We start from the raw sequence: 12,997 nt of genomic DNA on the forward strand, positions 1-12,997 counted from the left end.
TAACAGTGTAGCTTCTGTTCCTCTCCTCGCCCCTACCTGGGCTCAAACCAGGGACCCTCTGCACACATCAACAACTGACACCCACGAAGCATCGTTACCCATCCCAGAGCAAGGGGAACAACTCCTTCAAGGTCTCAGAGCGAGTGACGTCACCGATTGAAACGCTATTAGCACGCACCCCGCTAACTAGCTAGCTAATGGAGATCCCTAATAAATACAAATACAAATACACGAAAAGGCAGATCATTATGAGTGTAATTGTAATAACAACTTTTTTTTTTAAATTGTTTATATTTTTTTATTTAGCCTACTGCAGTAGGCTATAGGCCTAAAGTGAAAAATGAATAAATGTTCCTTACTCGTGGTTGTGGACCCTCGTGCACACTGACCTCACGCTAGCATGATTTTCAAGAGAACCACGTGACCTGTGAATCCAGCCAAGCTTTGAGCGGTGCGCTCTGTCTGGCTCAACATTTGATACAAGAGCAAATGGTCGGTTTTATATTTCTAGCCTAGCACACAAATAGTTGAGCAAATGAGTGAGCACTGTGGTGCACGGCAAGCCAATTTCATGCTCAGCAACGCTCTGAACAGGCCTGATATCATCACGCTCCTCATAATAAAATGTCCCTTTGTAAAATATACGGGATGAATATGGATACAGTTACCCCACTCACTTGAACCAATGAGCTGCAAACCAACTCCATAGACACTACGATTTATTCATGTAATCGTTTAAATCTATTGCACAGAGCAGTGCAACATACAAAAAAGGAGCAGTGTTGCCTTTTTCCAATAGAAAAAAGTTTATTTGTTAACATTGTTTAGATGTAGCCTATATGCATCCCCTCTAATCATGGAGGGAGATGACATATATTTGAAGAGAGTCTGACGCTGCTGTGTCTTTGTAGTATTCCAATATAAGGTGAATCCAACACGAGTTGAGTCATATATCCTTTCCGCCCAAACGGGTTGAGGGGCTTACATCAAGCGGCAGGCAACTAATGATAACAGCGGTCTAGTCGCAGTTCGGGAAGAAAGTACGATAACAGAGATTCCGTTTTTTTCAGGCTGTTTTTTCCGATAAAATCTTTGGCTTGAAGTGGCAGATCACGCAGTCTGTACATTCATCGAGGTTTGATATAAGAGAGAGATCACAACACATTAGGCCTAAAGCGACAAAGATAACAATCATATAATTATCCAGCAAGTGCGGGATGAGTAGTCATATTCCTATAGCTTACCCCTTCTTCTTAAATTAAATATACAACGTGTCATGTAGGCTATTCATTTTCATTCATGTTTGTAGGCATAGTTTGATAGTTTATGTCCACACATAGGCGACACATTTAGCCCTATCAACAAATAGAAAATCTCTTTACAATAGCCTTGACTTTCCACAAATATTGTGCCCCCAAAAGATGACTCCTGCAAGCGAAGTCTCAGTCACTCTCCTCCTTGTCTTCCTGAATGGTGGTGGTGGAATGGTTGTACAATCCTTGCGCCATGAGCTGGAGAGCCAGGCCGTTCTTATAGCCGTTGGCCTTTTTGATTTTCGCCCGTTTGTTTTGGAACCAGATTTTGATTTGTGACTCATTGAGGTTGAGCTCTTGGGCTAGAGACTGTCTCCTCTGCTCCGTGATATAACGGTTGGCCTGGAACTCCGTTTTCAGTCTTTGGAGCTGCTCAGCCGTGAACGCCGTTCTGGGTCGCTTGTCTTCCTTTTCATTTTTCGTCTTTTTCAATTTCCGTGTCCTTGGGCCTACAGTAGGGACGACAATAAAAACGGGAATATAAATATTCAGCGAGCGCCAGACACCTAGTCTCACTTTCATCACCAAAAACCAATTCCATTGCAGATTTTAGGCTAGACTTATTAATAATAGCATAATAATAAAAACAACGTACACAAATAATTCCCACGGGGGGCCAGTACAAAAAACAAAAAATGCATGAAATGAAAATGAAATGTATGCATTCACTACTGTAAGTCGCTCTGGATAAGAGCGTCTGCTAAATGACTTAAATGTAAATAATAACCGTGATCATATAATCATAATAATAAAAATAGCCAATGTAATGATGGTAGGCTAATAATAATAACAATAAACGTTATTATAGTTGAATACTTTGCTATAGTCTAACGGTATGGTCATCCCAATGGTAGACCTTCAATAATAACTATGAATAACATTATGTTCTGAGAAGAATAAGGTGCATAGTGCACTGAGCGGCAGGCCTTTGTGTGAAGGTAACAATAGCTGTAGGTTGACTTTCATAATTATTTAGCAAAAATATGCAAACCCGAAAAACTGTAGGCTACTAAAGCCAACTACAGCTATATAGAAACATACAATCGTTTAAGGACTATTGGCCAACTGTGTCGGTTATAGGCCTTTCATTGATCACAAGTAGTTATAGGCCTACTAAAAAAAATGATCGTTGAAGCTCAGTGATCTTTAGCTGTTGACATAAGAAAGGAATTCATATATTTTGTACCAAATGCAGACTCAGGTATAGGCCTATGTGCATAAGGGTAGCCTACGCTATTGTATACATTTAAATATTCAATTGTGTCCTTTGTTATCATGGTGCCAGAGACAAACAAATAAGCAATATGATGAGAAACAGGAAATGTCATTTATCCGTTAATATCTCTTTCTTAAAATTGTATTTTGATGCTAGACCTAATCCTATATCATTTTCTAACACAAATATAAACCTTCAGTAAATAGCTTTTGTTTTAGATAATATATGTATAGCTTTAAATAATTTCATGTAATTATTGTTGCACTGATTTTATCAATACCTACGGCATAAAACACAGTCTATATTTTTGACAGGTTTATGGTAATTGTGAAAAGGCCATTTATTCGCATGCCAAAACACCGTTAGAACCATAGGACTATGGAACTTAGAACAAAATAAACATTGTGCATGCTTACCATTTAACGTAGCCTAACAGTTATTAAATACATTTAGTTGGGGAATTACACTAATTGCATACTCAGATAATATACAGCCTTCTCTATCAAGACAGGCAAAGTTGTTCATTCATTCAACATGTTGACATCACTGAGATTCTTATTCTAGTTTTTTTTCACGATGCACTTTCTTAAATTGTATTAAATGTAACCTTATTTTTCTAAAGTGTCCTTGAAATGTTTAAATATATAATGTACATGGTCTAATAAGACTATTGTAGGTTATGAATCACATAAATGTATAGCCTGTATAGGCCTATATTGGCCTAAACTTGTATTCTGTTAAATGTACGAGCTCTATCGCTCTTTCAATCCAATGAATGGAGTATGTTCTCATGTTAAGTGACACATTTTAAAACATGTCATGTCTGCAAAGCATTTTGGGGTGAGCCTACAAGATGCAACCAGTGGCCAGGACCAAGATCTCACTTGCAAATCAGGAGAGTGAAATGTTAGGCCACACAGTCATCGATGAAATGATGTTTACATATTCTGATATGTTCTCAAATGGACCAATGCTGCTCTTGAAAACCACCTATTGGATTTTTCACTGTTTCAATGTATTTGACTTATCTCGGTAGAACAGAGTAGATGTCACACAGTCCTATTTCAAAATGAATTAACACAAAATTATCCAAGTGGCTTATTTTCAGCTTTTTTGTTCCATATATTTTTGTAGTAGGCCTGAATAATGGCTTATTTACATGTGATATGGTATAATTTAAATATGCAAAAGTTTGCTTCCTGTTGAAAAAAGATTGAGTAGGCCTACAATATACCGCTTGCTTCAAATGGCACCCATAAAGGTTGTATATAGAACCCTTTTGTAGGGTTATTTGATCAGAACCCCTGGGGCTCTTCTTCACTAAACCAAAATTGGTTCCATGTAGAACCCTTGGGTTCCATATAAGGTTCTATGTGGAAACAATTTCGGTTCTGTACAGAACCTTTAGGGGTGCCATATATCAGCATAGAAATAACCGTTTTTGGTTCTATCCAGAACCTTTTTTTCTAATAATATATGTTAGCCTGCTCTATAGCCAGTCACTCTTCTCATGCATTAACAGGACCACTATGTCATTACCTACATATATTGTCATTTATCACAGCGTGAAAATAAAGTATAAAATGCAGTTGAATTTAACGAAGAAATGTGCAACTTCGATGAATTAATAAAAAATATATATGAAATACAAGCATGTTGAGGAAATACTTATATTTCTGCAAAGGGTCAATAAGGCATTTATAACATTACGCATTAGGCTACAATATCCTTACAAAAGCTTGTTCAAGAAACTATTGCCTCACCAGATGACGGCCTGTCCGAGTATCTAGTGCAGTACACCCAGGCAGGCCACAGCAGCGGCTGGGACTCGGCTTTGGGCACTGCGCCGCCACTACCGCCGTTCACAACCATAACAGAAGAAGTGTTCTCGCCGAACTTTGGCGTGCTGCCTCCAGAGCTCTCGTCAGCCTTCGATGACGAGGTGCTCTTTTGGGGGGTGGGAGACAAGGCCAAGGACGAGGTGGAGGAAGAAGTGCTGTCGCTGCTGCAGTTGGAGTCCTGGCATGGCGTTCCAGGATGATTCGGCCTGGCGACCAAAGGTTGGGCGCGCTCTCGGCTGGAAGTCTGCGCCCGTTCCCTAGCCCCTAAACCATGCTCCTTCCGGCAGCCGAAATCTGGCCGCAGAATATTGTCAATAAAAAAGTTCGTGGTTCTGTGCGCTTGCTGCGCTGCCTGGAGAGGCAGGATGGGCGGCGAAGGCAGACTGCGAGAAGGAGAAACGCTCTCCCCTTCACTCGACTCCGGGCTGTGTAGAGCCCTTTGCTTCTCCATTGCTGAAAGGGACTGCAAAGGGGTCGATCCAGGCTCCTAACTAATTCCACTTGTTGGTGTGTATTGGTATCCAAATATAAAAGAATGAAGCAATACGCTGACCACTAAAGGCTCATTAATACCTCTCTGATTTGGGGCACTTTTGATTTCTAAATGGTTGACATCCCTCGTGCGTAACGCTCCAACGTGTCATGGTCGTCGACAATGACAAGACTGACAAGGCATTGCGCTCTCCTCTCGCAGCCCCGAGCTTTTCACCACTGTAGGTATGACAGTTCGATCTTCACCAACTCCTCACATCACATTTCCCACACCAACCGGAAGCACGTGAACCCCTTCGAACGTGCAGTGGGCCAATCAATGACCGATACACTTTTGGACACGGGTGACGACGTCCAATAATGTCTTGCAACTCTGGGTTAGTAGGCTGCATGCTATCAAATGGGTTTTAAGAAAACCAAACAAGAGATTATCACCGCTACGCGCCTTCTGCAACCTTGTCTATTCTCAGCAAACGAATGCTAGACCTATAGGAGAATACAATAATAACATATACGGATATTTCACCTCGGTCAAAATATGTTGTCACTAAGACAGGCTAGGCTGTATGGTGTTTTCGATTATTGTACAATGTTGCTACAGCCAAATGGGACGTTTGATATTAGCGTTAATCATTAAGGGTGGGGTATAGTCACTGGTGAACAGGGGTGGAATGGCATTATAGGCGCGCGCACACACAGGAAAAGGTTCCATCAGAAGCGATTTTAATGCCTATACCGGTACTTCACATTCATTCAAAACAAATGTATAATGATAATGAATAGTGTAGGCCATTTGCAGTACGTCCAGCCCACATTGTTAATTTCATTTGTGCCAACAAAACTGAAATCTTTATCCACAAGCTATTTGTTGGTACTTAATTACATTCTAATTAGGACACTATCGTTATCCCATTTAGTAACCATTGTGAGGCTGTTGTGAGACGCAATTCATTTCTGACAGTAAATCGGCGCAGGGACTGTAATCTTGCCTGCAAAGAGATGCTTTAAGAGAGACCGCAAAGGAAAATGCATAGGTTTTAATTACTCTTCATTCCGATTGTTCAGCTTGGCGTCCATCACATGGGCTAGAGGAAAGGGTCGTCACTACTTACCACAGCCACAAAATCTTAAACCCCGCCAATTTCTACAATGTATCTTCTTAAAATCTGATTTTAAAACTAACCTTAAGCTTCACCTTAACCGCACTGCTAACCGTATGACTCACCGTAACCTTAAATTAAGACCAAAAATGAAATATTTGTTTTCATAAATTATTACAATATAGCCAATTTGACCTTGTGCCTGTGGTAACTAGTAAGAACCAGAAGGGGAAAAGGCAGTCGAAAGCTGTCATCATTCCCGCGCAGGACGCTTAATCAAAATAGTGCGCGGGGTTGAGGCTCAAATACACGCATGCGAGAAGCACGTTCTTCTCAGGGTACTGATAAAGCGCAATGAACTGAATAATACCAGGGTCCTCAGAGACGCCATTTACACAAATTAGTTTATTGAAGGCTTAACGTTTGGTAATTCATATCACCTCTCATGTAGCGTTCTGGAGACTGCTCTTCCACAGTGGAGAGATGGGTGTCGGTTTTGTAATGTAAACGCCTTTGGATACGTGCACGAGAAATGGTCCGGAAATAGCCGTTTCTGCAGTCTCAAATACTTCATTAAAATGTTCAATCACCATGTAGACTACCAGCACATTCTACTCGACAATTCCAGAGAACAAGGGGTTCCAAAATCGTTTTTACACATCAATGGTGCATTGCGCAATGGCATTGAAATGAATATATAGGCCTAGAGTCATCATAAACTATTGGAGGCACATTTTTGCTCGTCATGCAGCCTACCATTTTTTTGTGTGTCAGGTCGAAGTGGTGAATTTGTTTAGAAAATAATTTAAGAACATGATAGTTTGAGACTTTCCCTCTCTCTTAGACACAAACACACACACACACACACACACACACACAAGAACCTGGTCACAAATTTCAAGAACCATCTGATGGAAGATTTTTTTAGCTAGACCCGTTTTTGACCGTACAGTGTTTAATATGAGCCAGCTTCAAACGTCACCTTATAACGGACACCGTGCAGTCACCTGGACATGCAGGCTGTCTGGGGGTTGACGATGCCTTTGGAGCTGATGATGGGCTTTGTTCATGCAATTGGAATATTCGCTTCTTTTTGGAAACAGATGTTCTTGAAACGTTGCTCTAAATACTATACTGCATTTTCAGAAAATAAGATTTGAAAGACACAGAGGATACTATGGGAAAACACTCCATATATTTCTAAATAGGCTCTCTCAGATATGCATACTTTTCCAGAATATTTCACTGGAAAGCATATTGATTGGCTATAGGCTGCATGCGCTTATATGCACTTCTATTCCTCATGGCCTGTGTTGTTTTTAATTGGTTCGTTTTTTTCATTTAGGCTATTTTGTCTTCGCCTACTGTAAATATTAGCCAATGCCAGTCTCCTGCTTGAATGATTTGAGCTTGAACTTCATTTCTTAATTTGTCATTTGAAAGGAAGACAACATAGAATGCATTAGCCTACTTAAGTTAAACATTTTCACAAAAGTAAAATTATTCTCTCAATCGTTTGGTCATTCGTCTACAAACTCGTACGACATTTAGACTGTATTTGTAACCATCCAATGAAGTAGACAACTTTTAGGATCATTTCGTGAAGGCTGCCTTTGATTTCTTCAGTAGAATATAATAAACGCTTACCTCCAATCCACAGCTTTACATTTCAAACCGGAATGTAAAGCTGTAGTATTCTGAACAATAGCTAAAATATTCAACGGTAGGCCTAAACTTCCAAACTATATTATGTTTATCTATAATGTGTTTTTCTTTTAGAGCATCAAGGAATTGTAACTGGGAATCTTTCCGGACATGGAGCAATCATGTTCAACAGAGCATTTACAGGAAGTTCTGATAATTAGATAAAGGGGTGTAGGCTTGTGGTTTTAATTATAAGATCATTTAGATGTTCTGTCTTTACAATTCACTATGGGGGGAATTCCGAACCGAGTTAAGCGCGCGTAAATGGAAAGTAATTACCTTTTTATGTGCTTTTCGCTCTGCCTATTCTGACCTTGAAATGAAGCCTGAGAATAGCATGCTATTCACCCACTATTAGTTTAGGGTGGAGATGGAATAAATGAACGTGTGACAGAGGTGTGTCTACAGATACACCATATTCTGACTTTGATTTAATTCAGTAATAATTCCACCACCTTTATGCACGAGGAAACCACGAATAAGGTCTAGCTAACCTACCGGTGCCAAGTGGAAAAAGCATCTACTTCATTCTTTTGATAGAAATAACACCATTCTCCATGCGCTGTAATTTACAACTTGAGCTAGGTAAATGAATAATCCGTTTGGATAAAGGAATTGTAAATATAAATAATACTGGTTTAGATCAATTTGACTTTATAATCGCTGGGGACAAATGTGCAATCAGTCATGTGGCAGCAAACGGAAGCATATCAACATATCATCTTTCCCACACTTTATGAAATGATGTTCCATTATGCAGAATTTAAATTGTACTGCCTTTAATTTGCAGGGACGGGCACTCTCAAATGTCTTAATTATAGCTTACATCGATTTTCTCTGTTTCCTATTTCTATCATGTTAAATATTAGCCAATACCATTATCGACGGTCAATAGGCCTGATAACCACTCACACACAACTACCAATGTACTGTTAGTTCCCTTCAGTTGGCCTAGCCTACGCTACATTATTATTCCTCAGTAAATGCGTCATGAACATGGCCGTGTGGTTGCTGCTGAGGATCATCGGTATAAGATGATAATATACAAAATACACACAAAATGAATAAAAACACGAGGTTAATTAAATCATTATGGCAGCCAGGTCACCCTTGATACAAGTCAGTATTCGACGTCCATCCAAGTCTGAGGACATCGGGAGATGATGTGGAAACCGGCCAATAGGGGCAACACTGAGTACTGTTACCTCCAAGTAGGTTTCGGTTTTGCTATGGCGTTATGGATGGGGATAGCGGATGGGGATAGTGCATGGGTATAGCGGATGGGGATAGCGGATGGGGATAGTGCATGGGTATAGCGGATGGGGATAGCGGATGGGGATAGTGGATGGGTATAGCGGATGGGGATAGCGGATGGGCGTAAGCATCGGCCTCTGGTGTAAAAGGTCTGCGTCTGGTTCAGAATGTTGCATGTTCAAATACAGTCTAACGGTCATACAAGTCAGTTGAAAGGTTTGGGATAAGCTTAAATAAAAAACGTTCTATTGCTGTTCGAATCCAGCAATAGAAAGTTGTTTTGAGATTTTTGATTTAAGCCTATCACAAACCCTCACCTTAACCTTTTGGAGTTAATGCCTGGAGTTAACGTCTAAACTTTAACCTTAAACATTTGGAATTTGACGTTTGGAACAACTTCGAAATGTGATGTTTGAGAAACATCTAATTCTGAGGTGAGACTTGTTGGTTATGGGGCAGAGGGCAGACCAAGCCTTAACAGTTCGATCCCGACTCATGGCACAATATTTGTCCATGGCACAATATTTGTCCACAATATTTGTCCACACAGTTACATGGTTAGTGCAGGCAATATATGATGGTATAGCCTACTATTGTGTACTATTCTCCCTATTATAATTATATATACACTAATCTTTCAACATTACTATGGGTTGAAGAACTAAATGTGGCAATTTTCAGAAGGGATCAAACTGCCATTTTCTTTATTTTGTTTGTAAAGGCTCTCCAAACAGATTAGGATTCATAAATACGTTCCTGAACCTAAATAATCTACAAGATCAGAGTATTTTTAAATCTACCAATTTGTGCTGAAACAGACCAATATGCATATGCATATATATGCTATATATCCCTAATATTCTGAACCCATTGTGACAAAATTCAAACTAAAAGGTACACCATATTTAATACTGCAGTGGCCTAAATCAGGGTCGCACAGTGTTTCTTGGTAGTCTTAAGATAAAAATGTATGCCACTGAAAACACTATTTAATGAAAACTCCATGAGGAAAAAATCTGTTGGCCAGCAAGTGGGAGGGTTTTCTGCAATTGAATTCAATTTATTCAGAGCACGCAAGGTAGCCACACGTGCAGAGGTACTCGACTGAATAAGGTAAGTCTGAATACCACATATTGAGAAGTGTGTAAGAAGCACGTAGGGAAGGCTTGAGCAGGAAAGGCGTACATTTCCTAAGTCTGAATCGGCCCGTATAGGCCTGGTATAACATACTGTAAAATCGAAAATGAAAACAGACTCAATTGATTCGTTTTGAAACATATTCTTCATTGCAGAATGACCTATCAACTTGCAAGACATAGGCTAGCCTATTGGGCGATATTTTACAGCATGGTAGCCTAATCATCTTATATGTCCACCTTTGGCCAGTAATAATTTTATAGCCTAACTACCAAACTAACATTATTTCAAATGATTCTTATTTTTAAAATGAATGTAACAAAATAATACATATTTTCCTTATATTGCGTTTTATGTTTGCTATGGAACAAATATGTACAACCCTTAGGGATACAAAATACAACGATAAAGGCTTCATGGCAATTATGTTAAATGGAACAATAGATTGTAGACTTTGTTATGTTCCTAATTATTGTCATTGTCAGTATACCTACTGTAGCTGTTGTCTTGAGAACAAAATGTTAAAATACTCATAATGTATTATAAAATGATAAAGAAACAATGTATCTTAATACCAGAAACTCAGCAATGTAATATAGGATCGTTTGAAATGTGAGGTGGAGACAATAACTGTCCAAATATGGCTGCATATAATTGATTCAGAATCAAATGTCTTAGCAGCGTGGTTGATTTCAGTTCTGTTAGTGCAATGTCAGAGAGACACCTTGTGGCCATTCACAGCAGCACACCCTCACACGTCTTCCAATTTAGGCCTAACATTAGGCATATTGATCCCAAAGCAGAATAAGACTCACTGACACAAAAACAAACTACTCATGGCATTATTAATGTAAGTATTGTAAGTACATCAGTACATCAAAACCGATGTCTTTTAATCACATCAGATCTTTTCACATCAGATATAAAACAATTAATCAGAATTGTCCTAAACTGGCAGCCCAATTCTGATATTTGTTCCATTAATTGGTCTTTTGACCAATAACATCAGATCTATTCATATCAGATATTTTTCAGAGCTGATCTGATTGTCAAAACACCAGTTAGTGAAAAAAATATCAGAATCGGGCTGCCTGTCTAAACGCAGCCTAAATGCAGCCTTAGAGGAGAACTTGAGTGAGGGTTATGGCATTGGCTACTTGTGGTGAGTTCAAGACAACTGGGAACTCATGGGGGGGAAAAGAGCTCAGACTGGGAAAAAATTGTGTTGTCAGTGATCTTCAGGTCGGAGAACTCGGGGCTCTAGAATGATGCCCGAGTTTCTGACTTGTAAATCCCAGTTGGATAACCATTCAAAAGTATTTTTCCAGGTCATAGCTCGTTTTTTCAGAGTTCCCAGCTGTCTTGAACGCACTGAAGTCGTAGATCAGAGATTTTCGAGTTCTCTTGAACGCACCATTATTTTTGACCGTTTCCTTATTAGATCTGTCCAATGACCACAAGGTGGCAGGATGCAGTCAAAAGTCAGATGAACGCTGTCCTCTTCTGGGATTTCAGAACTGTGTGTGAGAGACCGAGAGAGACAGACATACCAATTAGTATCTGGCAAAAATACTTGAATCAGTTATAGAACCCATTGCCCTTTATGGTTGTGAGGTCTGGGGTCCACTCACCAACCAAGAATTCACAAAATGGGATAAACACCAAATTGAGACTGCATGCAGAATTCTGCAAAAATATCCTCTGTGTACCATATAAAACACCAAATAATGCATGCAGAGCAGAATATGACTGACCCAAAATTAAGGAAAGCTTTGACTACGTACAGACTCAGTGAGCATAGCCTTGCTATTGAGAAAGGCCGCTGTAGGCAGACCTGGCTCTCAAGAGAAGACAGGCTATGTGCACACTGCCAACAAAATGAGGTGGAAACTGAGCTGCACTTCCTAACCTCCTGCCAAATGTATGACCATATTAGAGACACATATTTAACTCAGATTGCACAGACCCACAAAGAGCTTGAAAACAAATCCAATTTTGATAAACTCCCATATCCATTTGTTTCTTATCCATTTCACTTGCTTTGGCAATGTAAAGATATGTTCCCATGCCAATAAAGCCCTTTGAATTGGAGAGAGAGAGAGAGAGAGAGAGAGAGAGAGAGAGAGAGAGAGAGAGAGAGAGAGAGAGAGAGAGAGAGAGAGAGAGAGAGAGAGAGAGAGAGAGAGAGAGAGAGAGAGAGAGAGAGAGAGAGAGAGAGAGAGAGAGAGAGAGAGAGAGAGAGAGAGAGAGAGAGAGAGAGAGAGAGAGAGAGAGAGAGAGAGAGAGAGAGAGAGAGAGAGAGAGAGAGAGAGAGAGAGAGAGAGAGAGAGAGAGAGAGAGAGAATAGGTATAGATTTAGCTGTGCCCATTTATCACTCAAACATCTTATCATGCTTAAAAAGTGAGATGATAATACTGTAGGATCCACTAGAGCATGTTTAATAATGAGTTTTATGGATTTCATCTATGGTTCATTCCAAGCTAGAGCATAACGTTCTGAGAATAATATGTTTATTAGAGCTCGCTGAGAGCGTGGTTGTCATATGGTTATTTTGAATCCAACCTTCCCACAACTTTCTGGGAGTGGTGCAGGATAGTTGGTTGTCTTTGGAACATTCTCAGTACATTTAAGGAACATGCCAAAAAACGTTATTTTCTTGGTATTTCAATACTTTAACATAATGTTTCCTGTAAGTTCAGACATGGTTACATTTCATTTAAATGTCGGTAATGTTCTAGGAACGTTCTCCAACCGGTATGGCATTGCGAATACACTCAAATAGTTCAGAGAACGTTAACTTCTCTAGGGTAGGGGGCAGTATTTTGACGTCCGGATGAAAGGCATGCCCGTAGTAAACTGCCTGATACTCAGGCTCAGAAGGTAGGATATGCATATTATTAGTAGATTTGGATAGAAAACACTCTGACGTTTCTAACACT

The 12,997-nt window shown here is 39.7% G+C and overlaps 1 protein-coding gene across 2 annotated transcripts; it reads right to left on the reverse strand.

The window, feature by feature from the left end:
• Positions 1 to 702: 702 nt before the first annotated feature.
• Positions 703 to 5,156, reverse strand: en1a (engrailed homeobox 1a). Of its 2 annotated transcripts, none has more exons than XM_014174019.2 (2): positions 4,293 to 5,156; positions 703 to 1,762 (listed from the first exon to the last, which is right to left on the reverse strand). In XM_014174019.2, exons 1-2 carry the CDS (start codon positions 4,819 to 4,821, stop codon positions 1,443 to 1,445), a joined length of 849 nt encoding a protein of 282 aa, XP_014029494.1. In that variant the 5' UTR covers positions 4,822 to 5,156; the 3' UTR covers positions 703 to 1,442. The 2 variants fall into 2 exon arrangements, with proteins under 2 accessions (XP_014029494.1, XP_014029493.1); XM_014174018.2 differs by having other exon boundaries at positions 703 to 1,765; positions 4,293 to 5,153.
• Between the last annotated feature and the right edge of the window lie 7,841 nt (positions 5,157 to 12,997).

The sequence above is a fragment of the Salmo salar genome, chromosome ssa25, assembly GCF_905237065.1.
Source record: "Salmo salar chromosome ssa25, Ssal_v3.1, whole genome shotgun sequence".
Taxonomy (NCBI): Eukaryota; Metazoa; Chordata; class Actinopteri; order Salmoniformes; family Salmonidae; genus Salmo; species Salmo salar.

Excerpts from the sequence above, each read along its gene's own strand:
- en1a (XM_014174018.2), bottom strand. The coding sequence starts at position 4,821 with ATGGAGAAGCAAAGGGCTCTACACAGCCCGGAGTCGAGTGAAGGGGAG. Across the intron at positions 1,766-4,292 it reads CTCGGACAGGCCGTCATCTG|TAGGCCCAAGGACACGGAAA; the intron begins GTGAGGCAATAG and ends TCGTCCCTACTG.